Below are 27,036 nucleotides of genomic sequence, written 5' to 3' on the forward strand. Positions count from 1 at the left end.
TAAGGTCCAAAATAGGCTGGTCACAAGGGTTAACACTGAGGCTGCATAATGTAATTAAACTTTAGTTTGTGCTATATAAAGTTAAATATCTTGCATTTGTTCAGATGTAAATGATTATTTTAAATACAGCAATAGGCTGTGGCTGGGGGAGTAGATCATAAAGATATAGCACAACATTGCTATACATTCAAGAGCTCTAAAAATTATATACAAATTATATTATTGCTGACCATCTGCTCTGACATAAAAAGTAAAGCGAAGTTCACTGCTCTCCTGTGCCATTTTTGATTTTTATGCAAGTAAGGTAAAAGGAAACATCTGAAACAATAGACAAATATATACCGGTACATTTATTACATTTATAGTAAATATAATTGCTGCTCAGACTTCTTGCTACTAAGAGAAAAGTCTGCACTTGACCTACACTGCCACTTCTCAGATCTGATATCAGAAACTTGACATCCCTGGATATGAGCTTTTCACGTTTCTCTAAGAAAGCCTATTATAATTGGTCATTCACATCAGATAGAAGTTGAACGGGGTATGTCAAATCAACCACAAAAACTTTTCTGACAATCATTTATTGTAGTCCTTTTTAACTTGCAATCTTCCTTCCAAGATCCTTCTTTATTGTGTGCCATTTTCATGTCTGTTTGCCAACAACAAGGTACACAAGGGCTACATTCATGCTGGCATGCAGAACAAATGGATTTTGATGCAGACTTCATTCATTTATGTGTGTATCCAACACACAAACACAATTTAACATAAATTGGCAAAATATAATCCTGCCTTCTGACATTTTCCAACCAAATGATGGTGATACCTATCAACAAATATTTGTTTGACATTTTAAATTATGAACAGCATTAAAAAAAAAAATACAATATACCATAGGGATAGAAAGGGTCACGGAAATGGCATGGAAGGGGAAACAACAGGCCTACCATCATTAAAGGGAGCCCATTTTAATCTTTGCTATTGGGCCCCCTCTCTTGTACGCCACTGCTTTAAATGTTCATGTCTTCACAATTTTTATTTTGTTATTTAAAGAAGCTCTGTCACCACATTATAAGTGCCCTATCTCCTACATAATCTGATCGGCACTGTAATGTAGATAACAGCAGTGGTTTTTATTTTAAAAAACGATCATTTTTGAGCAAGTTATAAGCTAGTTTAGATTTATGCTAATGACTCTCAATGGACAACTGGGCGTGTTTTTACTTTTTACCAACTTGGTGTTGTAAAGAGAAGTGTATGACGCTGACCAATCAGTGTCCTACACTTCTCATTGTTCCAGCCCAGCATGATCCACAGCACAGTGTGATTGTGCAGTGAAAGAAGTAAACACGCCCAGTTGCTAAAAACACAATACACGTTCAGTTGGAAATGAGAGAAAACACGCCCAGTTGTCCATTAGAAAGGCTCATTTGCATAAATATAAAATTGCTCATAACTTAGCCAAAAATGATCGTTACTGTTATCTACATTGCAGCGCCGATCACATGCAATAGGAGATAGGGATTTGGTAATCTGGTGACAGAGCCTCTTTAAAGAGAGGAGATCGGCGCTATAATGTAGGTGACAGTAATGCTTTTTATTTAAAAAAACGATCTATTTTTAACACTTTATTAGCGTTTTTAGATTTATGCTAATGAGTTGCTTAATGCCCAAGTGGGCGTACTTTCACTTTAGACCAAGTGGGCGTTGTACAGGGGAGTGTATGACGCTGACCAATCAGCATCATGCACTCCTCTCCATTCATTTACACAGCGCATAGGGATCCTGTTAGACCCTTATGTACTGTCTTATACTTACACATTAACAATACTGAAGTGTTTAGACAGTGAATAGACATTCTACGGAATCGGAATGTCTATTCACAATCTCTGCACTTCGTTACTGTTTCTATGGTAGTTACAGCCGAGGAAGCGTGATCTCGTTGTAACCTGTCATTTACCGCGTAATCTCGCGAGATTACGCGTCCTCTGCTGTAACTACCACAGACAGAGTAACGAAGTGCATATATCTATATGCCAGTACATTAGCCTGTGTACTAATAGTACACAGGCAGTTGTTAGGACATACCTAAGTATGCCCTTACAACAGAAAATATGGTAAGACAGCCCTGGGGTCCTTCAATGGACCCTGGACTGTCTGTCCATATATAGTATGGCCCTCAATCACGTCACATCACGTCCTCTTGAATGCTGAGGTCCGCTTTGATCGCAGCATTCAGGGGAATAACGGCGGAGATGAGAGGTTTCTCTGATCTCTGCCATTATAGAGCGGGGCTGCGGCTGTGTAATACAGCCATTGCCCGCTCCTGACAACAAGTGCGTGCGCGGTCAGCATGAGGTGATGCGGCCAGCGCTGCACTAATAAGCGTCTGCGCAGGCACTGAAGACAGAACATGGGGGTGTTTTGCAGTGCACCCGCCATTTTCTGTCTTCAGTGCCGCCGTGCATTAGTGCAGCGCCGGCCGCATCGCATCATCCTGACCGCGTGCACACTTGTCAGAACTCCGGAGCGGGGCAATGGCTGTATTACACAGCCGCAGCCCCGCTCTCATACGTTCATGTGTTACTATACTTAGCTGTGTGGCCGCACAGCCAAGTGTCGAAATACATGAAATAACGGTATCGAACCGTTTGGGGATGCACAGTATCGAAACAGTATCGAAGTTTTGATGCGTCGTGCATCCCTAATACAGACAGAAACAAATTAGATTTTAGTCAGCCAAAATACGTACTGTCTACAGAGCCTGTCGTTTAGTCCCCTGCCATCTGCCATCAGGGGAATCATGGATCCAACAAGTTGGATTTTAAATGTCCAATTCCAGTGAAAGGTGTCTTTCAGAAGCTTTTTGCACCCCCCTCTATTGAAATAATATGGCCATTTGGAAGAATGACATATAGATATATGCCAGTACATTAAAGTTTAAAAATAAAGTAAAAACATAAATTAATATTAAATTAAAAAAAATACACATACACCTTTTTTTACAATAAACATTAAAATAAGTCTCAATACATAAATATCCACACATATTCGGTATTGGCGCGGCCGTAATAACCTGCACAACAATTTTTTTACATCATTTATGGTGTACGCTGTAAAAAAATAAAATTAAAACTGCTTTCTTTCACTTATTGTGGGGCACGAGGTGTGATGAATTTAACCTCCATGTGCCTTACATTAATAGTAATTAACCCCATCATGTACCTTACACATTAACCCATTATGACTAGGAAACATGATGGGTTAATTACTCGCGCCTCACATCAGAAAATGGAAGAACTTTTTATTTTTTATTACTGTTGGCAATGTATCGTTTTAGTATCGAAATCGCAATACTAAACGAAGTATCGGTATCGAAGTCCAAATTCTGGTATCGTGACATCCCTAGTCTGTACAGTTTTTTCTCGTGACTGTGTATTTTTTATTTTATTTATTTATTTAATCCACTTGTAGTGTTGCATGTAAATCCTGTGCATGCACTTTTTACATGCAGATTTGTATATAGTAGTAATTTTGATTTCTGCACAACCATTATGTGTGCACAATTATTTATCTTTTTGTGCATTTAAGCTAAACAATAATCTGTTTTATTATGGAATAGATTTCTGGAAAGATTGCAAAGAAAATGTATTTCATTTTTAAAACTTATCTTGTAAATACACACAGGCAACAATGTAAAAAACGCCGGGAACTGAATAGTTAAATACAACCGTTACATTTTATTTGGGCAGTTACTGTTATACCTGCTCATAGCTGCTAGCATGATTATATATTTTACTATAGTAACAAATATTGACCTGTCCTCAAATTACCGTTTCCTCCATCACATACAGGGGTAATTGGTAGTCTAAAACTTTCCCCAGACATAGGATAGCACTATGGCAGAGCAGGGAGGTATCTCCCTGCTCTGCCATATACCAGGCTACAGGCCTGGAGCCTATTAGGCGCAGGGACAGGATCCCTACGCAAGCCAGCGTGATGACTTCACTGGATCACACCGGCCTACGCAAGGATCCCGTCGGCGTTGTGGAGCAACACCATTCGTTGCAGGAACGGGGCCTAGATGAGTATAATTTATTTGTTTGGGGGCACTGTCTACAAGGGGGAGATGGGGGGCTGTATAGCACTATCTAAAAGTGGGAGTTGAGGAGCACTGTCTACAAGGGGGAGGTGGGGGCTGTATGGCACTAACTACAAGGGGGATGTGTGGACACTGTCTACAAGAGGGAGATCAGGGGCTGTGTGGCACAGTGTACAAGGGGAAGGTGGGGGCACTGTCTACAAGGGGCAAGAAAAACGAATATCTGGAGCAACCCTGTAGCAAAAAAACATCTCGGTGGGTGCAGAGTTCAAAAGGAGTGACCTCTCCTTAAAGTAGATACAAAGAACAGGCGAAGAAGCGCACACCAAAAAAACAAACTATTTATTCACCACTACATCTCAGTGCAACATTTCACTCTCACAATGAGAGCATTTTCAAGCATAACAAAACAGTGATCACAGAGTTTAAATGGCCATAAAGCACCCATTTAAATTAGAAGAGACTACTCGTTTCTCCAGAGACTACTGTTTCTCCATCTGACTTGGTCCACGCAGCAGCGCCGTTATAGATCCCCCTTTTTCTACAATTATCTACTATATTGGTGTCTAGGAATTGTAAATTCTGACCAGAGACCACTTTGGTGAATTTTATGTCCGGGTCTATCTCATTGAGATACTCCAAAAAGTTGTCCAAAGCAGTCATGCCACCCGTCCAGACGAGGAAGACGTCGTCGATGTATCACCACCAACTCAGCACATGGCTGAAGTGGTGGAATACAGACCAACGCCTCCTCCAGATCTGTAAATGACAATGTTGGCATAGGTATGGGCCACATTCGACTCCATGGCAGTTCCCCTTAGTTGGACATAGTATTCGTCATTGAAGAGGAAAAAATTACAGATCAAAACAATCTCTAGGACACCTATCAAAAATTCTTTACATTCTACATTGTGAAATAACCAAAATTCAATGGCGTGGTATACAAATTTTGGGGTGTGGCATGTAAAAATGGGGTGTGTCTTGTAAAAGGGGCGTGGCCTAAATAATCGTTCATTAATCGAGGTTACATGTCAAATTAATCAAGATTATGATTTAGGTCATAATTGCCCAGCCCTAGGGTGTAGTGAGCAATTTGAGCCCACAGGTGTTTCATAGATTTTATTAGAATTGGGCAGTGAAAATAAAATAAAAATATTTTTATAACTCAAAATTTAAATTTTCTCAACAAATAAAAGGAGAAAAGGAACCCCAACATTTGTCAAGCAATTTCTCACAAGTACAGCAATACTTCATATCTTGTCATAAACTACTGTTTGGGCACACGGCAGGGCTTAGAATGAAAGGAGCGCCATTTGGCTTTTACAGTGCAGATTTTGCTGAATTGGTTTGTGGGCACCATGCCATGCCACAGCAAACCATTGCTTTCTGGGCAACATGCCATGTCCCTGTTGGACCAAAACAGTGGAAACCCCCCAAAAGTGACCTCAATTTGGAAAGTACACCCCTCAAGGTATTCACCTAGGGGTGTAATTGAGCATATTAACCCCACAGGTGTTTTCCAGAAATTAGTGTAAATTTCATGTTGCTGAGTAAAAATGGCAATTTTATAGCACTTTTTTATGTGCTGTATGAGGGCTTGTTTTTTGCGAGACGACCTATAGTTTTTATAGGTAACATTTTTTGATACATGCGACTTTTTGATTAGTTTGTGTTCCAATTTTTGCCAGGCAAGGTGACTGAAAAACAGCAATTCTGGCATTGCTTTTTAGTTTTTTCTATGGCGTTTACTGCGCGGGATAAATAACAGAATATTTTTATATTTCAGGCCGTTACGGACGTGTCGATGACAAATATGTATGGTTTATTTTATTTTTTAAATAATAAAGGACTTGATAAGGGAAAACTGGCTTTTTTTGCTTTTTCACTTTTTTTTTTGTCCCACTTGAGGACTTGAAGGTCCAACTGTTTGATTCCTGTTCTAGTACATTGCACTAACTATGTAGTGCAATGCATTAGAACGGTCAGTTGTTCACTGACGGCAAGCAGATTAGGCCCTGCCTCCGGACGGGGCCTAATCGGCTTCCGTAATTGGCAAACCAGGAGGCCATTGTTAGGCCTCCTGTTGCCATAGCAGCCGCCGTCACCCCCGCGATCTCGTTGCAGGGGTGCCGATTGGCTTCAAACCACTTAGATGCAGCGATCGCATTTGATCGCATCTAAGGGGTTAATGGCGGGTATCGGAGCTAGCTCTGGTCCCTGCCGTTACAGCAGGGTGTCAGCTGTAACATGCAGCTGCCACCCGGCGCTGAACCAGCGCCATATTCCCGTCGCTACCGGAAAGCCTTGTAGGTCCTGCATCCGGGCGGAGCCTTGGAGGCTTCTATACTCGGCAGACCAGGAGGCCACTGTTAGGCCTCCAGTTGCAATTCCTGCCATTGCGCCCCCCCCTGGCTATCGCGTCACAGGGATGCCGATTGGCTGCAAGCACCTTAAAGGTAGTGGTCGCTTTCAACCACTGCATTTAAGGGGTTAATGGCGGGGATTACTTCAGTCCCCGCATTTACAGCAAGGTGTTAGCTGATAACTGTGGCTGATGGCACGGACTCAGCTTCTGAGCCCGTGCCATCCATTTGTCTTAAGTATATGACAAATTGCGGGAAACACTAGTTTTCCATGACATATAGTTACGACAAATGTCGGGAAGGGGTTAAAAGAAATAGAAGAAAAGAAGTACATCAGATTGATTAATTTATTTCAAAAGAACAGTTCATATTAGGAAAAATAGTTCTTACGGCCATATTAAGGCTTCATTTTGTACAGAGCCATAATAAGACAGACATGAGGATGGATAGTCCTCATTGCACCCCCATATACCTCAAATTTCATACAAAGAAATACTGAGGTGTTTTTTTCTGTCATATAAATATGACAGAAACAAAAAAATCAATTGTGGCATGCTCCATCGCATGTAGTCTTACAGTGAACCACAGGGTAAAGAGCTGCAGGGAACTCTGTGTGTTGCAGTAAATCCTTCTTTACACAGCACTGCCACGTGCTTGTAGCCTTATTCACATTTAGTATTCAAACTCTTAAAATGTTCATGTATACATTGAAAAGCCGCAAAAAGCTTATGAAAACATTGAAACCTGAATGTTTCTTTAGAGTCTTTACAACATTGACCTCCAATTTGTTTTGCAATTGTGATACAAACAAGAAACCATTGAGGGGTCACTACGAACTAGGAAAAGCCCTATATGCGGCTCATAAACTGTGTTACCACAATCTTAATAGCTATACATTGGAGTTATACTGGGAATTGTGAGATGATAGGCACTATGACAGAACAAGAGTTTAAAAGCATTATTTTGAGAACAATTGGACCATAGAGGAGATGAAAATATCAGGAGACTGGTTTTCAAAGAGCTGCAACATTTCTTAAAGGGATACAAAATCATTCAACTTTTACCATTATTTCATAAAAGCTCAATAAACCCCCACATATGAGAGTAATTAATAAGAAGTTTTACTAAAAAACTTTACATAAAAAACATAATTGACCTACAATAATACTATATTAGGATATCATATAAATAGCAATACACACAAACACACACACACACACACACACACACACACACACACACACACACACACACATCAGAGGAGATGCTAGAACCAATCGCTAGAACAAAGCAGCTGAAGCGCTCGTGTGAGCGCTCAGCCGCTTTGTCTCTGTTCGGCTTTTTCTGGAAAGCCAATGTATCGGAGTACGGGCTCATAGACTTTCTATTGAGTCCATACACGATACATTTATTTCCGTAAAAAGCCGAACAGAAACGAAGCAGCTCAGCTGCTTCGTTCTAGCGATTGGTGGGGGTCTCAGTGCTCGGACCCCCACCAATCCAAACTTCTGACATGTCACTATGACATGTCAGAAGTTTATCAAACGTTTAGCTACACTTTAACATAAACCTAAGGGTATGTTCACACACCCTATTTACGGACGTAATTCGGGCGTTTTAGCCCCGAATTACGTCCGAAAATACGGCTCCAAAGCGTCGGCAAACATCTGCCCATTCATTTGAATGGGCTTTACGATGTTCTGTGCCGACGGTCATTTTTTTTACGCGCCGCTGTCAAAAGACGGTGCGTAAAAAAGACGCCTGTCACTTCTTGAGACGTAATTGGAGCCGTTTTCCATTGACTCCATAGAAAAACAGCTCCAATTACGTCCGTAATGGACGCAGCGAAAAGCGCCTGCACTTGCCATTACGTCTGAAATTGCGGAGCTGTTTTCTCCTGAAAACAGCTCCGTGATTTCAACCGTTACGGACGTGTACGTGTGAACATACCCTAACAGTTCCTGATCTTTTAAGTGCTTGGATGTGGGTTGGTGTTAGAAATTGCAAGGAAAAACCACAGCGAGTGGTAACAGGTCTACTTAGTTTAGAGGAAACAAAATACATTTGAAATATACTCTATTGTTACTCCTACTAGTGTTTATTGCATCTGCCGTGGCAGCCATTTGTGCAATAACTACAAAGCAGCTAACTGGCATATGCATAAGCTGTTTCTTCATATGTACGTACATAAAGATGTGCTGGTGCTATATGTCAGTCTAAGTATAGCCGCTGGCAATGCAATTGTGGCCTTGGAATTGACGCAAAAAAGTTTGTCTGTCACATACAATGCTTTTAATTTGAAAACGATGTACATCAAATGGTACTACCTATGTGATTAGGCAGGACTAAGTTGTAGAAGGGTTGTGTTCACACTAGTATTTGTCGAATGTAAACTAACTGACCCTTTGGCAGGTTCTATTAATTTATAATAAAAAAAAATAAAAAAATTGCTTAAACTTGTCCTAGTTCAGCCAGGGTAATTTTTTTTAAAGAACCCTAAGAATACAACATGCTACAACTTTGGGTCCTGTAAGTACAACTAGACAAAAAGAGTGTCTTTATAGACATTGTTACTCTGTATTGTGACATGGTCACTGCTCAGTGGAGGAGAATTTTTTTTTTTTTTTTAAATCAGCCCATAAGTTCATTCACATTTCAGCATACATGAAATCCAATATATTTTATCGGTTTCTTTATATATATCATATTACATGAACATATTAGTTTAACAAACATAAGAGTTGAACCTACCCCAACAATCCTCTCCACCCCCGCACAGCCCCATACCACTTAATCTCAGTCAGTTCACCGACATTACAGGAAAATTGCCAGTTCAGCCCAAGTGTATTCCAATAATCAGCCACCTTTGTCCTCATATGCAGCAATACAATGCCAAAATAGGTCAACAATCATATCAGCTTGATCACCCCCTACCCCCCTTGTCCTTTCCCCAGACACAATCCCCCAGCTTAAATTTCTGCCCCAGGTAGATATGACATATCCCAATGTCGTTGTCTTGCCATAGACTAGAGTTCCTCCTACCCCTGAATGTCCCCGAGCGTTCGGAGTCTAAGCAGTTCAGCCGATGCCAACCCTGATTGATGAATCCATTTATCCCATTGTCTTCCGAATTTCTTGTTAGCTCCCCTCTTCTTGTATATATTATACTCCATCAGAATAGTATGATTTATGGCCCCAATAAGTTCTCCCATGGAGGGTGGTTCTGCATCCAACCAGTGTTTTGCTATACCTTTCCGGACCTAATACAGAATCTTGGCAATGGCCAAACCTTCCTGCTGTTCCCTTTCCAATTCCCCAACATACCCAAAAAGCAGCACCTTTGGATCCTCTGGAAGCCTCTCCTCATAGACCTGCCATATCAAATCTGTCACTTCCCCCCAGAGGTTACTGAGAGTACCGCAGGCCCAAAATATGTGAAAAATATCCGCTTTCTCCACTGGGCACCTAGGACACCTAGCATCAGTTTTAACTCCCATTCTTTTCAAAACCCATGGCGTCCTGTACACCCTGTGTAGTAAAAAGATTTGTGATCTCCTCTGTGCTATATTCATGGACAGATTTCCAGGTGATGCAAGAATTGCCTGCCAGTGCTCTTTGGGTATAGGACCTACATCCTGTTCCCATTTCGCTCTTATGGGTTTCATAAGGTTCCCTAGGTACTTTGATAACATAGTCCTATATACCAACGAAATCAACCCCTTAGTAGCAGGCGCTTTAGTAACATACTCCAATACTCCCAAGGCATGAATTGTCAAGTCTACTGAAGTGTTTTGGGTCTGTAGGGCATGGCGAATCTGCAGGTATTGATAAAACATAGCCTGTTCCAAGTGGAACTCGTCTTTTAATTGTTGGAAAGATTTCAGGGTTGTGTCCTCAAATAATTGACTTAGACTAGTATTCCCTTCTGCTCCCACCCTTGCATGCCTTCTAATCGATACAATTCCCACAAAAATAGCTTTTTCCATAGTGGAGTATATTTACTGCATTCCCCCACTCCCAGTATCTGTTTGCACCACACCTTGTGCATTAAGAACAACGTCAGCTTGTTTCTCGCTAACCTCCTATAGGTATGTTCTTCTAATCCCTCCATTTTGCTTCCCCCTCCCCCCAAATAAGACAGAAGCTGCTCTCGGACTATTGAAGGTAAGAAGACAAGTTCTTAACCTAAGAAAGACGGGCATTGCCAGCCTGTGGGAGTCAAGAAGATCTGGTAAAGTACAAAAGTGTTTGGAGGTGCTGGTTTGTAGACCTAAAGCCTGATAGCGAAGGACGCTATATATTTAGTTAGTGGCCAGCTGGTCTAGGATTTATTTTGCCATACTATTGATGTGTTTTGTCTTTTCTGCATGAGGAGATAATAAAACTGTCTGAGGCTATTTCTATGAGACCCGTTGTATTTGAGGGATCTTCCTTTGTGTGCCAACCATCTTACCCAAGAGAGGGCAATCCCATGAGATAATTCCCCTGAAAAGCTCACAGTATATATAGATATATTTAAATATACATAGCTTGTTGATATTAGCTTTGCTAGGTTTGGTCCATCACAGGTAAAGAGACAGTTGAAGTCATAGTAGGCACATCTGTGCATTCCATTGGATTATACATCATTGACATATGTTTACAACAATCTTAAACTTACATTTATTTCTGGAGTTTCTAAATTAAACACACTTACAGGATAGACTGAATGTTTCCAGTTTTCCTTTAATTCAGTGTCAGCCTCGGTTTGGGTATCAAGATGTGAATGATGAGTTACAATCTAATTTTCTCTTTGAAGTTGCTACATATGGCATGTGTGAAATTTGTTAATTGACTGCAATGTTGTCTTGTCTCTGGCTCTTAGCCAGAAGTGCAATAAAAATATTTTGCTCCGAAAGGCAGACTACACTTTGAGTATTTGGGGATATGCCATAAATGTCTTGGATGGGAATAACCCTTTAACCCCTTACCGACATATGACTTAACTGTACGTTATAGTAGGGGGGTGCATAGAGTGGGCTTCCGGGTTGGAACTGCAACGGCCAGTGTTGGAGCATTGAATAAGCGGCGTTAAAGCATGGGCTCTGCTGCTGCATTCAAAGTCTTTGGGAATGACAGAAACACAGGTACTAGTCATTCTCATAGACATTGAATGTAAAAGTGGGCACTTAAGCCCCCTGCGATCAGACAATTATCACCTATGCTATGGATAGGTGATCATTGACGAATCTGGGAATACTCACTTAAGCCCTGCCAGAGGCAAAGCTTAATAGGAGCCGGTAAAAATTACCATACACTATAATACATAGTTATGTAGTGTAAATTAAAAGCCCCTTTTCAGTTTTTTCCACAATATACATGGCAATACAATATATGGGCAAATGTATTAGGAAACCTACACATTACACCTACAGGAGCTTTAATGACATCCCATTTCAAATCCATAGGCATTAATATTGAGTTGGTCCCCCTTTGTAGCTAAAACAGCTTCCACTCTTCTGGGAAGGCTTTCTACAAGATTTTAGAGTGTGTCTGGAAATTTTTGCTTATTCATCCAGAAGAGCATTTGTGAGGTCAGACACTGATATTGGAAGATGTTGGCTCGCAATCTCCGTTCTAGTTCATCCGAAAGGTGTTCGATGAGGTTGAGGTCAGAGCTCTGTGTGGGCCAGTCTTTCACATTAAACTCACCCAACCATAACTTTATGGCCCTTTCTTTGTGAACTGGGGCACTGTCATGTTGGAGCAGAAAAGGACTTTCCCCAAACTGTTCCCACAAAGTTGGAAGCATACAATTATCCAAAATATCTTGGTATGCTGAAGCATTAAGATTTCCCTTCATTGAAACTAAGTGTTACATCCACGGCCGCGGACAGTCAGGATTACTCACCCCTCGATGGCCACAGCCATGGACTTGTGAGCGCTGGTCCCCATCTCCTCCCTAGGAGATGCCAACGCTCACTTCTGCTCCACTCTGCTGTGTCCCGTAGGGTGCGCCCGCACTGGCCCTTTAAGGCCGGGCGCAAGCATGCGCGCGCACCCTACGGTAAATCATCAGTAATTAGCCCATGATCACCCTGGACTATAAGAAGGGCTCTTCCCTTTTACTACTTGCCTGAGCGTTGTTCGTATTTCTCAGTTAGTCTTGCAAATGGTCCCTTAGTGTTATCCTGTCCCCGTTGTTCCTGTGCCCTGCTACCTGTATCCCGTGTTGTAGTTGTTCGTATGCCACGCTATAGTGTTGGAGTCGAGTTCTGCCATTGTCCACGTCTGCGGTGTTACACCACGTCTGGTGTCATCTGTCTCATTTGCATCATCTGCCGTCAAGATCTCATCTGTGCCTAGCCGTTGCTACTGTCTGGACTATTACAGGTACCTTTGTGCTTGAACTTTATATATTGACTTGGTACACTGTAGTTTGGCCTGCTGCTATCCCGCTACGGCGGTGCGGCCCAGTGGGTCCACACACCAACAGATCATGACATTACGCTCAGGCTATGGACCCCGCTGGCCAACCCAAGACCACGATGACGTCACAAGCCATGCAGGCAGACATATTGTCACGTTGGGTTCGTGGACCCACTGGGCCGTATCGCCTTAACGGTATGGCAGCTGGCCAAAAGGGCGCAGATGACAGTCTATAGTTCGTATAGGGTACCAGCGGCAGCTCGGACAGTAGCAAGGCAGGCTCGGCTGGGACTAGGCAGCAGGCAGATGTCAGGCGTGGTGTAGCAGGACAGGTGTGGTATGCAGCACAGCACGACTACAGCTCAGCACGGCACTTGACCAGTATAGCACAGGATACAGGTACAGGAAACACTGGGAACTGGAAGACACTAGGAGACCATTTGCACAGACAAACTTTGGGTACGACAACAACGCTCAGGCATAGGAGGAAGGGGCTGGGCCCTTCTTATAGCCCAGTGTGCTCTGGGAGCAATCAGCTCAATCTCCCACCTGCGTGCCCTTTAGCTTCTTAAGTCTGGACTGAGCTCGCGAGCGCACCCTGGTCGTCACTGTGGAACAGGACGGCCGTATGTGCAGACATCTCTGGAGAGAAGGGCGTCGACTGTATGGAAGAAGTTCGTGGTCAGCGACCACAAACATTACACATATGAGACCGGACCAATGCCTCCTGGCGGTGAATTCCATTGCACATCGGCTGGATGCGCAAGCTGCAGCCACCACAGCACCTGCTCCTGTTGCTCCGGCTGTTCCTCCTGTTACACCTCCTGTCAGTGCCGACTTCCGATTCTCGCTGTCACTACCTCCTTGCTACGACAGAGATGTGAGGGCCTACAGAGGATTTCTGCAACAGTGCCAGATCCACTTCAGCCTACATGCCAGAGCATTTCCTTCCAATGGTTTTAGGATCACATTCATAGTCTCTCTCCAGGCTGGCAAAGCCCTGGCATGGGCGAATCCCATCTGGCAACGTCAGGGACCAGAGACTCGTGACTTAGCATGCTTCCTACAAACTTTCTGCACAGTATTTCAGGAACCTGGACGACTCACTTCAGCAGCTGCATCCCTGCTGACCCTGTGCCAAGGAGACACCTCTGTGGGAGAGTACGCCATTCGGTTACGTTCCCTGGCGGCTGAACTGACCTGGAACAGCGACGCCTTAGTGGCCATATGCTGGCAGGGTCTATCCTCTGAAATCAAAGACAAGCTTGCCGCCGGTCTGCTCCAACCTCTGCCTGTACCCAATGGCCCTTGGCAGCACATTGCAATGGACTTTGTCATAGACCTTCCTCCCTTAGCAGGATGACACATTGTCTGGGTGGTGGTGGACCAGTTTTCGAAGATGGCAGATTTTATCCCCTGATCGGCCTACCTCCTCGACTAGCTAGTATCTTTATTCAGCACATATTCCGCTTGCATGGCTTGCCCCTTCACATCATGTCTGATCGGGGGGGGGGTTCAATTTACCTCAAAATTCTGGAGAGCCCTCTGTAAACTCCCGGATGTGAGATTGGACTTTTCCTCAGCCCATCATCCCCAGTCCAATGGTCAAGTCAAGAGGATTAACCAGATCATGGAAAATTCTCTAGCATGCAGTTCTCAATGGCAGGGTGCACATATATTTAATTTGTATGCAATTCCTAACTTTGAGGTGCAGAGCTTCCACACAAAAGCAAGATGTAAGCTGGCAAAAACTTCTGAGCCCTGGGCCTCACAGCCACGACCCAGTGTTGGCTGTGAGGCCCAGGGAAAACTCCTCACAGTCTGCTCCTCTATGGTACAACCTCTAATCAGCCCATCCTAAGCTGAACTTTGCTGCCACTAACTGACACAGGACAGGGAGTGGGCAAGCCTATAGCAGTTTAACTGCGTGCTCCTTCCAGAACAATCTTCAGAGAAAACTATAATAGAAATAGGAGAAACCTTACCCTCCTGCTCCAGCCTCAGATGGTTTAGCCCAGGTATTTTAAGGTACAATGACATATAACATCAAATACAATGCAAACATTAATCTTAATGAGGTTTCTGACTGGAACAAAGTTTAATACAAAATAAAACAAATTACATATCACATTTAGTAGTGTGTTAATGGGACTCTACACTTGGTGATGTAAGGCTTGCATGCAGCTGCTCGGCCATGGAAACTTATGCCATGAATCTCCTGGCACACAGTTATTGTGCTGATGTTAATGCCAGAGGAGGTTTAGAACTCTGCAGTCGGTTTTAAGGTTTAAATTCACCACAGCATTCAGATGTTTCAGTGTTCATACAATGAAGTAGATATATATATATATATATATATATATATATATATATATATATATATATAGAATGTGCATATACACACACACACACACACACATAATATGGCCAAAAGAATGTGGAAATGACCATCACACCTATATAAGCTTGTTGGAAATCCCATTCTAAAACCATGGGCATTAATATGAAGTTGGGACCTCTTTTGTTAGTATAACAGCCTCCACTCTTCTTGAAAGTCCTTCCACAAGATATTGGAGTGTGTCTGTGGAAACTTGTGCCCCTTCAGCTAAAAAATCATTTGAAAGTTCAGACACTGATGTTGAATGAGAAGGTCTGGCTCTGAATTGGCGTTCCAATTCTTCCCAAAGGTGTAGGATGAGGTTTAGGTCAGGGCTCTGTGCAGGCCACTCATGTTCCTCCATACCAAACTAGTCACACAATGTCTTTATGGACCTTGCTTTGTGCACAGGGGCCCCTGTCATGCTGGAACAGGAAAGGGCCTTCACCGAACTATTGTCACAAAATTGGAAGTATACAATTTTATAAAGAGTCTTTGTATGCTATAGCATTAATGGGATTGTCCAGTCATAAGAAATTGATGGCCTATCCTCATGGTCTGCTGCTTTGTGGCTGAGCTGTTGTTACTCCTAGATGCTTCAACTTCACATTAATAGCACTTACAGTTTACCAGGGCAGAGTAGAAATAAATAGATAGATAGATAGATAGATAGATAGATAGATAGATAGATAGATAGATAGATAGTGTAGCGTCCATGGCCGCGGACCGCCGTTCCTAATCACCCCTCAGCGGCCGCGGCCATGGATCTGTGAGTGCTGGCCGGCATCTCCTTCCTAGGAGACACCAGCACTCACTTCTGCTCTGCTAAGCACTGTCCCGTAGGGTGCACGCACACGCTCGTGCCTGGCCGTAAAGGGCCAGCGCGCGCACATGAATTATATTTTAAATTAGCCTCAATCACTCTGGACTATTTAAGGGGACCTGCCCCTTCACTACCTGCCTGAGCGTTGTTAGTAATTCCCACATTAGTCTTTGCAAATGGTCCCACAGTGTTATCCTGTTCCCAATGTTCCCGTGCCCTGCTACCTGTATCCCGTGCCTTGTTCCTAGCCTGTCTAGTGTTGGAGTCATGTCCTGCTGCACCTGCTGCCGTCCGCCACGTCTGGCGCAACCTGCCGCACCTACTGTTGTCCGCCACGTCTGGTGCAACCTGCTGCACCTTCTATCATCCGCCACGTCTGGTGCAATCTGCCACATCCAGCCCCATCAATGCTAAAGCCTCTACCACTGTCTGGACTATTCAGGTACCCTTGTGCTGGACTTTGTATTGATTGGGTGCTCTGGTGTTTGGCCAGCTGCCTTCCCGCTAGGACGGTGCGGCCTAGTGGGTCCACATATCCACAGACCGTGATAGATAGATAGATAGATAGATAGATAGATAGATAGATAGATAGATAGATAGATAGATAGATAGATAGATCATAATGACATATTAAACTATTTTACTGTCCTCTATTATCCACTTCTACAGAAGAGAGAAATTATTATCGCTAGTCATGTGCAGTTGTTATCGCTAGTCATGCTCAAGTAAATTGTTGGAAAGTGTTAAAAAACTACATTTAAAAACATTGCATGCCAAAGAAATCTTGGATGTATTTTAGAAGACTTGGGATAGGGCTCCATACAAGAGACATTAAGTTTATAGCTAAGGAATATGCTTTTTTGTGTGTCATTTGCTGTTGATCTGAAAGGGTCTCTTGGGATTTATGATAACTTATTCCTTCACAGAAGTCCAGTATAATGGCAAGCAATCTTCTAGATGACATGACAGCTCTCAGAAGAGCTCTGCTTGTAAAACAAAAAAGAATCAGTGTGTGGATAGTCCCGAGTTGTTTAAACACAATTCCCAAATAATAGTGCCTGTAACTTGTCATGGCTGTCAGAGTTCATCTTGAAATATGGCACTTATATAACATGAAATGAGCTTAGTTGGAGTTCTTGAAGTTAGGTTTCTTGCTAATATAAAGTGTGTTAGACCCTCGAGCTGTAGAGTATACAGCCCCCTTTCCCCCTACCTTACAATTATTTACAATTACTTTACAGTGGCTTTTCCTTGACCATCATAAAGTGAGCATGTATTTACCAGTATGCTGGCTTATACAATAACTGTGGCAAACTCATATGGCTTGAATAGTCAGCGGTGTACTCATTGCTAATGCAAGGCTTCAACTTTGCAGCAGTAATGAGTGAGAAATAGTCACTCACTCCTTGCTGGAGGTGCATAGGGGGAACTGCAAGGGACATGCTACACATTCTACATCATATTATTTTTACAGCACGCTGCTTTATATTAGTCCATAGGAAAGCATGAGATTATATTCAGTAACCCAGTCCCATGTTTTATTTAAGGTTAACATTTTATGAAATTTGGAACTAAAAAGGGCTGTGTTCACATCCGCATTGGGAGCCTCCATCGGGTGTTTTTTTGATAACAAGAATAGTGCCGTCTGCAGCTATATTTTTGTCTTCTAAAATACCAGAATCCTGTTGTACCCTATTAAAGTCAGTGAGATCTGTCAGTGTCAGTTTGGATCTGTCAGAAAGGCGATCCATCTTAGCATCATGACTTACATTATAAACGGAAGCCATTATGCTATTGTGAATAAAGCCTAACAGTTTTTCATAGGGTTGTGGTCTCACTTTACAATGTTTTTCTTTTACAATGGTAAAGGATCACTGTATTTGTCTTCAGACATATGCACTTAAAACTATGGCCAATGTCCAGGGTTTGTTAATTCTTGAAAACGTAAGAAACTGTCACTATGTCTAAAGCTGACACATTAGATTTATGTCAGTGAAACCCAACATATGGGATCCACTGCTAATCTTGTGTGCATATACATAAGCATATGTACACCTTTTGAATGTTTTATTTTTATTTTGTATACATAGAAGCTGTATCATTCTCTGTCTGCCGATTCTGTCAGTTCAGCTTTCCATAGCGTTTAAGCTCCGTCAAACAGCCATGTTTTTCAATAGGTGGCGTGAGATAAGTGGCTAACAAACACCTCTGGTTCTTCTTATCTCCAAAGGAAAGAAAATATAAATTTAAAATAATCATTAAGACCGTTATTATGTGTATGACCAGCTTCAGTGTATATAAATGTAGATGAATATAATTGAATTACACAAGTTCGTTCATGTCAAGTTTGGCATTGGAATAAATGTCGCCCCCATTATTAAAATATTCAGTAAATTTAGCAACATATGTTCAGTTTAATGGATTACTCTATTCTTAAAAGGTATGTACAATAATCTAATAAAAACATGAATGAATGAATATTTTATTATTATTCTATATTTATTAAGCTCAGACAATAAGCAGTTTTATCAAAGGAAATTATCACAAGACAACAATTTTAACATTGTATTTCTGCATAATTTTTTAGAATGACTATCGCAAATTGTCTATGCAATGCAAAGACTTTGTGGTGGGCGTCCTGGACTTATGCCGGGATTCTGAAGAGGTGGAGGCTATCTTAAATGGAGATGTGGATGCTGAACCATTGGAATCTCAGAGACACCGACCTTCACTAAGCCGAGTTCAACTAGCTATTAAATATGAAGTTAAGAAGGTAAGTACTGTATAACCTGTGTCATATTTCCAAGTATGAACTTTCATGTGTTGTCTCTGCACTAAACTAAAATTACAGTTTTGGATCTGTATATATATATGCTTGAGAAAGGCCCCATGGAGTAGGGCTGAAACGTTGCATGTGGTGAATAAATCCACTTTTTTCAATATCAAGGTGTGCTGTCTCGTATTTTGAAAGGATTTACTATATATATATCAGTTCCCAAATTTCAATATAAAATAACCATAGAACAAAGTAACGGCACCAGGACTTCAAGGTAGATGAAACAGGGTGGATTTATTCACCTCAAGTGAGCGACGTTTCGGCAGATGCAACTGCCTTTCTCAAGCTTGAGAAAGGCAGTTGCATCTGCCGAAACATTGCTCACTTGATGTGAATAAATCCACCCTGTTTCATCTACCTTGAAGTCCTGGTGCCGTTACTTTGTTCTATGGTTATTATATATATATATATATATATATATATATATATATATATGTGTATATATATGTGTGTATATATATGTGTGTATATATATATATAAGTAATACTGATATAAACATAGTAAGCCCCCTACCCCTTAGACACCAATGTTGACTTTGATCTCTGGATCCATGAGAGTTCCCATGTGCATTCCTCCTTTTAGTGCCTTTATGGAATGCCTTCATTATACTGAAGAACTTAGATGCTTGCTTTGCCTTTTCAGCTCCCTGTTTTCTCTTATCTGAGATTTATCGGAAAGAGATGCAGGTTTTGGTAAGAAAAAATGATGTACCTTGATTCTAGCTGCTTGACTATTGGATTTGGAATCTCTCTCTCTCTAAATTATTTTCCTGTGCTTTTTCGTTTTCCTCATTGCCTCCTCTCGCACTTTTTTTTTTATTGTCTCTGTTTATGTTTGCAGGCTTAAAAGCTAGGTACACTATTTAACCCCTTCAGGACTGAGCCACTTTTGGACCAAATGACAGAGCCTCATTTTTTAAATCTGACGTGTGTTACTTTATGTGGTAATAACTCGGGAATGCTTTTACCTATCCAAGCGATTTTGAGATTGTTTTCTCGTGACATATTGTACTTTATGTTAGTGAAAAAATTTGGTCGATATATTCAATATTTTTGTGTGAAAAAAAAATGTGAAAAAAATTAGCATTTTCTAAATTAAAATGTATCTGCTTGTAAGACAGATAGATATACCACACAAAATAGTTACTAGCTAACTTTTCCAATATGTCTACTTTAGATTGGCATCATTTTTTGAACATGCTTTTATTTTTATAGGACGTTACAAGACTTATAAGTTTAGCAGCAATTTCTCACATTTTCAAGAAAATGTCAAAAAACCATTTTTTTAGGGAACAGTTCAGTTGTCAAGTGGCTTTGAGGGCCTTATATATTAGAAACCCACACAAATCACCCCACTTTAAAAACTGCACCCCTCAAAGTATTCAAAACAGGATTCAGAAAGTTTTTTTTAACCCTTTAGGCGTTTCACAGGAATTAAAGCAAAGTAGCGGGGAAATTTAAAAAATGTCATTTTTTTTGCAGAAATTCCCTTTTAATCCATTTTTCCTGTAATACTGAAGGTTTTTACCGGAGAAGCACAACTGAATATTTATTGCCCTGATTCTGCAATTTTTAGAAATATTCCTTATGTGGCCCTAGTGCGCTACTGGACTGAAATACTAGCCTCAGAAGCAAAGGAGCACATATAGGATTTTAGGGCCTTCCTTTTCTTAGATTATATTTCAGGCACCATGTCAGGTTAGAAGAGGTCTTGTGGTGCCGAAACAAAGGAAACACCCCAGAAAATACCCCATTTTGGAAACTACACGCCTTGAGGATGTCATCTAGGGGTGTAGTGAGCATTTTGAAACCACAGGTGTATCATAGATTTCATTAGAATTGGGCAGTGAAAATGAAAAATTACATTATTACAAATTTTTTACTTTTTCAACAAATAAATGAGGAAAAGCACCTGTAATGACGGGGGTAAGAAACAGACAAGTGAGCCCTAATCTACCCGCCACTCAGTCCCTGCCTACTTGCAACGACCCGCCCTAGGCGACGGGGTACAACTGGGCGACAGTCCCTATGCTCAATAAGTGCACGACAGACAAACAGACAAGGGTACACAGAAGCAAGGGAAAAGGGGCAGTTGCCCACGGCAACACCAAGAGCAACAAGAGTGGTGAACGAGCCGAGTCAAACCAGGAGTGTACGAGGTACCAAACGCAGAGCAGGAGAGTAGTGAACAAGCCGAGTCAAACCAGGAGTGTACGAGGTACCAAACGCAGAGCAGGAGAGTAGTCAGTAAGCCAGGGTCAGTATGAAGCAGGGTCAAATAGTTCAAGAAGCTGCAGCAGGGCCAGGAAACCAAACGAGAAGGCTCACAAGCAAGGAGGAACAAGAAAGGCAAGTATAAATAGACAGAGGGCGGGAGCTAGCTCACTCCCACTCCTAAGCCTGCCATCCTGAGTGGTGGAAGATGGAGTCAGTCTCACAGACATAGAAGCAGGTGCAGACTGATTACCTATGGGCGTAGATACAGAAGCTGTGCCTGGCAGATCCTTAACAGTACCCCCCCTTTTAAAAGGGGCCACCGGACCCTTTCTAGATGGACCTGGTTTATTGGGGAAACGAAGGTGGAACCTCCTGACCAATACCCCAGCGTGAACATCCCGGGCGGGTACCCACGTCCTCTCCTCAGGCCTGTATCCTCTCCAATGGACCAGATACTGGAGGGAGCCTTGGACCATCTTGCTGTCCACAATCTTGGCCACCTCGAATTCTACCCCCTCAGGGGTGAGAACGGGGACAGGAGGTTTCCTCGAGGGAGCCAAGGACGGAGAGCAGCGTTTAAGGAGGGAGGCATGAAACACGTCGTGTACTCGAAAAGATGTGGGCAACTCCAGTCGGAAGGAGACAGGATTCAGGACTTCAATGACCTTGTACGACCCTATAAACCGGGGAGCAAACTTCTTTGACGGGACTTTAAGGCGCAAGTTCTTAGACGATAGCCACACCAGATCCCCGACCATAAACAAGGGTTTAGCAGAACGTCTTCTATCTGCCTGAGTTTTTTGTATGCTCTGGGACGCCTCTAGGTTCTTCTGAACCTGGGCCCAGACTGTGCACAGTTCCCGATGAACGACCTCTACCTCGGGATTGTTGGAACTACCAGGTGAAACGGAGGAGAACGGTGGATTAAACCCAAAATTACAGAAAAAGGGTGAGACCCCTGACGAGTTACTGACCCGGTTATTAAGGGAAAATTCGGCGAGGGGAATGAATGAGACCCAATCATATTGACAGTCAGAGATAAAACACCTTAAATATTGTTCTAGAGACTGATTAGTCCTCTCAGTTTGGCCATTAGTTTCAGGATGGAAGGCAGAGGAGAAGGACAGATCAATCTCCAACTTTTTACAGAAGGCTCTCCAAAACAAAGAAACAAATTGTACCCCTCTGTCAGAAACAATATTGACAGGGACCCCATGGAGACGCAGGATGTGTTTGACAAACAAGGTAGCTAACGTCTTAGCATTGGGTAGATTTTTGAGGGGCACAAAGTGGCACATCTTACTGAAGCGGTCTACTACAACCCACACCACCGACTTGCCTTGAGATGGAGGCAAATCGGTGATAAAATCCATGGAGATATGGGTCCAAGGTCTCTGGGGAATGGGCAAAGAACGTAGTAAGCCCGCTGGTCGGGACCTGGGAGTCTTGGACCTAGCACAAACCTCACAAGCGGCGACGTAGGCCTTAACGTCCTTAGGCAACCCAGGCCACCAATAGTTTCTGGCAATGAGATGTTTGGTACCCAGGATGCCTGGATGACCAGATAGAGCGGAGTCATGATTTTCCCTAAGTACCCTTAGCCGGAATTCCTGGGGAACAAACAGCTTGTTCTCAGGAAGGTTCCCGGGAGCTGAACCTTGATCAGCAGCAATTTCAGAAACTAAATCAGAATCAATAGAGGAAATGATTATACCTGGAGGCAAAATACAAGCAGGATCTTCCTCCGAAGGAGGGCTGGCCATGAAGCTACGCGACAGTGCATCAGCCTTAACATTTTTAGACCCAGCCCTATAGGTAACCAAAAAGTTGAATCTGGTAAAAAATAACGCCCATCGAGCTTGTCTCGGGTTTAGCCTCCGGGCAGATTCTAGGAAAACCAGATTCTTGTGGTCGGTAAGGACCGTTACCTCGTGCCTAGCCCCCTCCAGGAAGTGGCGCCACTCTTCAAATGCCCATTTAATGGCTAAGAGTTTGCGGTTGCCAATATCATAGTTACTCTCAGTGGGCGAAAACTTCCTGGAGAAGTAGGCACAGGGACGGAGATGGGTGAGGGACCTGGTACCCTGGGACAAGACAGCCCCCACTCCCACCTCGGACGCGTCAACCTCCACGATAAATGGCTCCATTTGGTTGGGCTGAACCAACACCGGGGCCGAGATAAAGCACTTCTTAAGGACCTCAAAAGCCTGGACAGCCTCAGGAGGCCAGCGGAGGAGATCAGCACCCTTGCGAGTGAGATCCGTAAGAGGCTTAGCGATGACCGAGAAGTTAGCAATAAATCTCCTGTAATAATTAGCGAACCCCAAGAAGCACTGTAACGCCTTCAGGGAGGCAGGTTGGACCCATTCCGCCACAGCCTGGACCTTGGTGGGGTCCATGCGGAATTCATGAGGAGTGAGGATTTGACCCAAAAATGGTATCTCCTGCACCCCAAACACACATTTTTCGGTCTTTGCAAACAGTTTGTTTTCCCGAAGGACCTGGAGCACCTTCCTGACTTGCTCAATGTGGGAGGACCAGTCCTTGGAAAACACAAGTATGTCATCAAGGTACACTACAAGAAATACCCCCAGGTAATCTCTTAAAATCTCATTTATGAAATTCTGGAAGACCGCGGGAGCATTACACAACCCAAAGGGCATGACAAGGTATTCGAAATGACCTTCGGGCGTGTTAAACTTAGTCTTCCACTCATCCCCCTCTTTGATGCGGATAAGGTTATACGCCCCCCGTAGATCAAACTTAGAGAACCATTGGGCCCCCTGAACCTGATTAAAGAGATCAGGAATCAAAGGAAGGGGAAACTGGTTCCTTACAGTGACCTTATTCAAGTTACGGAAGTCAATGCATGGCCTAAGACCACCGTCCTTCTTCCCTACGAAGAAGAAGCCAGCACCTACCGGAGAAGTAGAGGTGCGAATGTAACCCTTGGCCAGGCATTCCTTAATATACTCTCTCATGGCTTCACGTTCGGGACAAGAGAGATTAAATATCATACCCTTAGGGAGCTTAGCTCCTGGTACCAAATCGATAGCACAATCGTATTCTCTATGAGGAGGTAACACTTCGGAGGCCTCCTTAGAGAAAACATCAGCGAAGTCCTGAACAAACTCAGGTAGCGTGTTCACCTCCTCAGGGGGAGAAATAGAATTAACAGAAAAACATGACGTCAAGCATTCATTACCCCATTTGGTAAGATCCCCAGTATTCCAGTCAAACGTGGGATTATGCAACTGCAACCAGGGAAGGCCTAAAACCAAATCGGACGATAATCCCTGCATCAACAGCACAGAGCACTGCTCCAAATGCATGGAGCCAACAAGGAGTTCAAAAACAGGGGTATGCTGCGTAAAATAACCATTAGCAAGAGGAGTGGAGTCGATACCCACTACCGGGACAGGTTTAGGCAAATCAAGGCATAGCTAGAGACATAGCAAATTCCACAAACATGATATTAGCAGACGACCCTGAATCCATGAAGGCACTGCCGGTAGCAGACCTACCACCAAAAGAGACCTGAAAGGGAAGCAAGATTTTATTACGTTTTCCTGTGCGCCCAAGTGACCTTCCCGATGATCACTTAGGCGCGGAAGTTTTCCGGCTGCTTATTCTTACGCCTAGGACAGGTGTTCACTTGATGCTTGTCATCCCCACAATAGAAGCAGAGACCATTCTTCCTGCGAAACTCTCTACGTTGCTGGGGGGACACGGAGGCCCCGAGTTGCATAGGTACCTCCGAGTCTTCCGTGGAAGAACGAAGCAACGGATCCTCGGGAGGCATCATGGGGGAGTCAGAGGAGAAAACACAAAAACGTTCACGTTGTCGTTCCCTGAGACGTCGGTCAAGTCGTACCGCTAAAGCCATAACCTGGTCTAGGGAGTCAGAAGAGGGCTAGCTAACTAGCAGGTCTTTCAGGGCGTTCGACAGACCCAACCTAAACTGGCACCTTAAGGCAGGGTCATTCTACCGAGAAGCTACGCACCACTTCCTAAAGTCAGAGCAATACTCCTTAACAGGTCTCTTACCCTGACGTAAGGTCACCAGCTGACTCTCGGCAAAGGCAGTCCTGTCAGTCTCGTCATAAATGAGTTTGAGAGCAGAAAAGAAAAGATCAACGGAGGAAAGTTCAGGGGCGTCAGGAGCCAAGGAGAAGGCCCATTCTTGGGGCCCTTCCTGGAGCCGGGACATAATTATACCCACCCGCTGGCTCTCAGAACCTGAGGAGTGGGGCTTTAAAGAGGCTCTGTCACCAGATTTTGCAACCCCTATCTGCTATTGCAGCAGATCGGCGCTGCAATGTAGATTACAGTAACGTTTTTATTTTTAAAAAACGAGCATTTTTGGCCAAGTTATGACCATTTTCGTATTTATGCAAATGAGGCTTGCAAAAGTACAACTGGGCGTGTTGAAAAGTAAAAGTACAACTGGGCGTGTATTATGTGCGTACATCGGGGCGTGTTTACTACTTTTACTAGCTGGGCTTTCTGACGAGAAGTATCATCCACTTCTCTTCAGAACGCCCAGCTTCTGGCAGTGCAGACACAGCCGTGTTCTCGAGAGATCACGCTGTGTCGTCACTCACAGGTCCTGCATCGTGTCAGACGAGCGAGGACACATCGGCACCAGAGGCTACAGATGATTCTGAAGCAGCATCGGCGTTTGCAGGTAAATCGATGTAGCTACTTACCTGCAAATGCTGATGCTGCTGCAGAATCAACTGTAGCCTCTGGTGCCGACACGATGCAGGACCTGTGAGTGACGTCACAGATCTGCACTGCCAGAAGCTGGGCGTTCTGAAGAGAAGTGGATGATGCTTCTCATCAGAAAGCCCAGCTAGTAAAAGTAGTAAACACGCCCCGATGTACACACATAATACACGCCCAGTTGTACTTTTACTTTTCAACACGCCCAGTTGTACTTTTGCAAGCCTCATTTGCATAAATACGAAAATGGTCATAACTTGGCCAAAAATGCTCGTTTTTTTAAAATAAAAACGTTACTGTAATCTACATTGCAGCGCCTATCTGCTGCAATAGCAGATGGGGGCTGCAAAATCTGGTGACAGAGCCTCTTTAAGCGAAAATAGAGCCTACAACTCTCCCGAAAGGAGAGAAAAGTCTTCCGGTCCCCTGAGAACCGGTCAGGCAACTTGAGGTGGGGTTCAAGTGGTGATGTGAGGGGCACTACCATGGTAGCATCAGGCTGGTTGACCCTCTGAGCCAGGGCCCGGACCTGTAAGGAGAGGCCCTGCATTTGCTGAGCCAGGGTCTCAAGGGGGTCCATAGTAGTGTGAGGGACCAGGGTAGACTAGGTATATGGGCTTGTGATTATGTAATGACGGGGGTAAGGAAACAGACAAGTGAGCCCTAATCTACCCGCCACTCAGTCCCTGCCTACTTGCAACGACCCGCCCTAGGCGACGGGGTACAACTGGGTGACAGTCCCTACACTCAATAAGTGCACGACAGACAAACAGACAAGGGTGCACAGAAGCAAGGGAAAAGGGGCAGTTGCCCACGGCAACACCGAGAGCAACAAGAGTGGTGAACGAGCCGAGTCAAACCAGGAGTGTACGAGGTACCAAACGCAGAGCAGGAGAGTAGTGAACAAGCCGAGTCAAACCAGGAGTGTACGAGGTACCAAACGCAGAGCAGGAGAGTAGTCAGTAAGCCAGGGTCAGTATGAAGCAGGGTCAAATAGTTCAAGAAGCTGCAGCAGGGCCAGGAAACCAAACGAGAAGACTCACAAGCAAGGAGGAACAGGAAAGGCAGGTATAAATAGACAGAGGGCGGGAGCTAGCTCCGTCTGGCCAGGCTGTGATAGGTTCTCCCACTCCTAAGCCTGCCATCCTGAGTGGTGGAAGATGGAGTCAGTCTCACAGACATAGA

General features: G+C 43.5%; 1 protein-coding gene across 1 annotated transcript in view; it reads left to right on the forward strand.

Moving 5' to 3' along the window:
• TRPC3 (transient receptor potential cation channel subfamily C member 3) overlaps window positions 1-27,036 on the forward strand; it is a 346,804-nt gene that overhangs the window by 174,449 nt on the left and 145,319 nt on the right. Inside the window, exon 3 of the mRNA XM_075860495.1 lies at window positions 18,661-18,846. Coding sequence (XP_075716610.1) covers window positions 18,661-18,846 — 186 coding nt within the window. The remainder of the gene's footprint in view (window positions 1-18,660; window positions 18,847-27,036) is intronic.

Source organism: Rhinoderma darwinii, chromosome 1 (assembly GCF_050947455.1).
Source record: "Rhinoderma darwinii isolate aRhiDar2 chromosome 1, aRhiDar2.hap1, whole genome shotgun sequence".
NCBI lineage: Eukaryota > Metazoa > Chordata > Amphibia > Anura > Rhinodermatidae > Rhinoderma > Rhinoderma darwinii.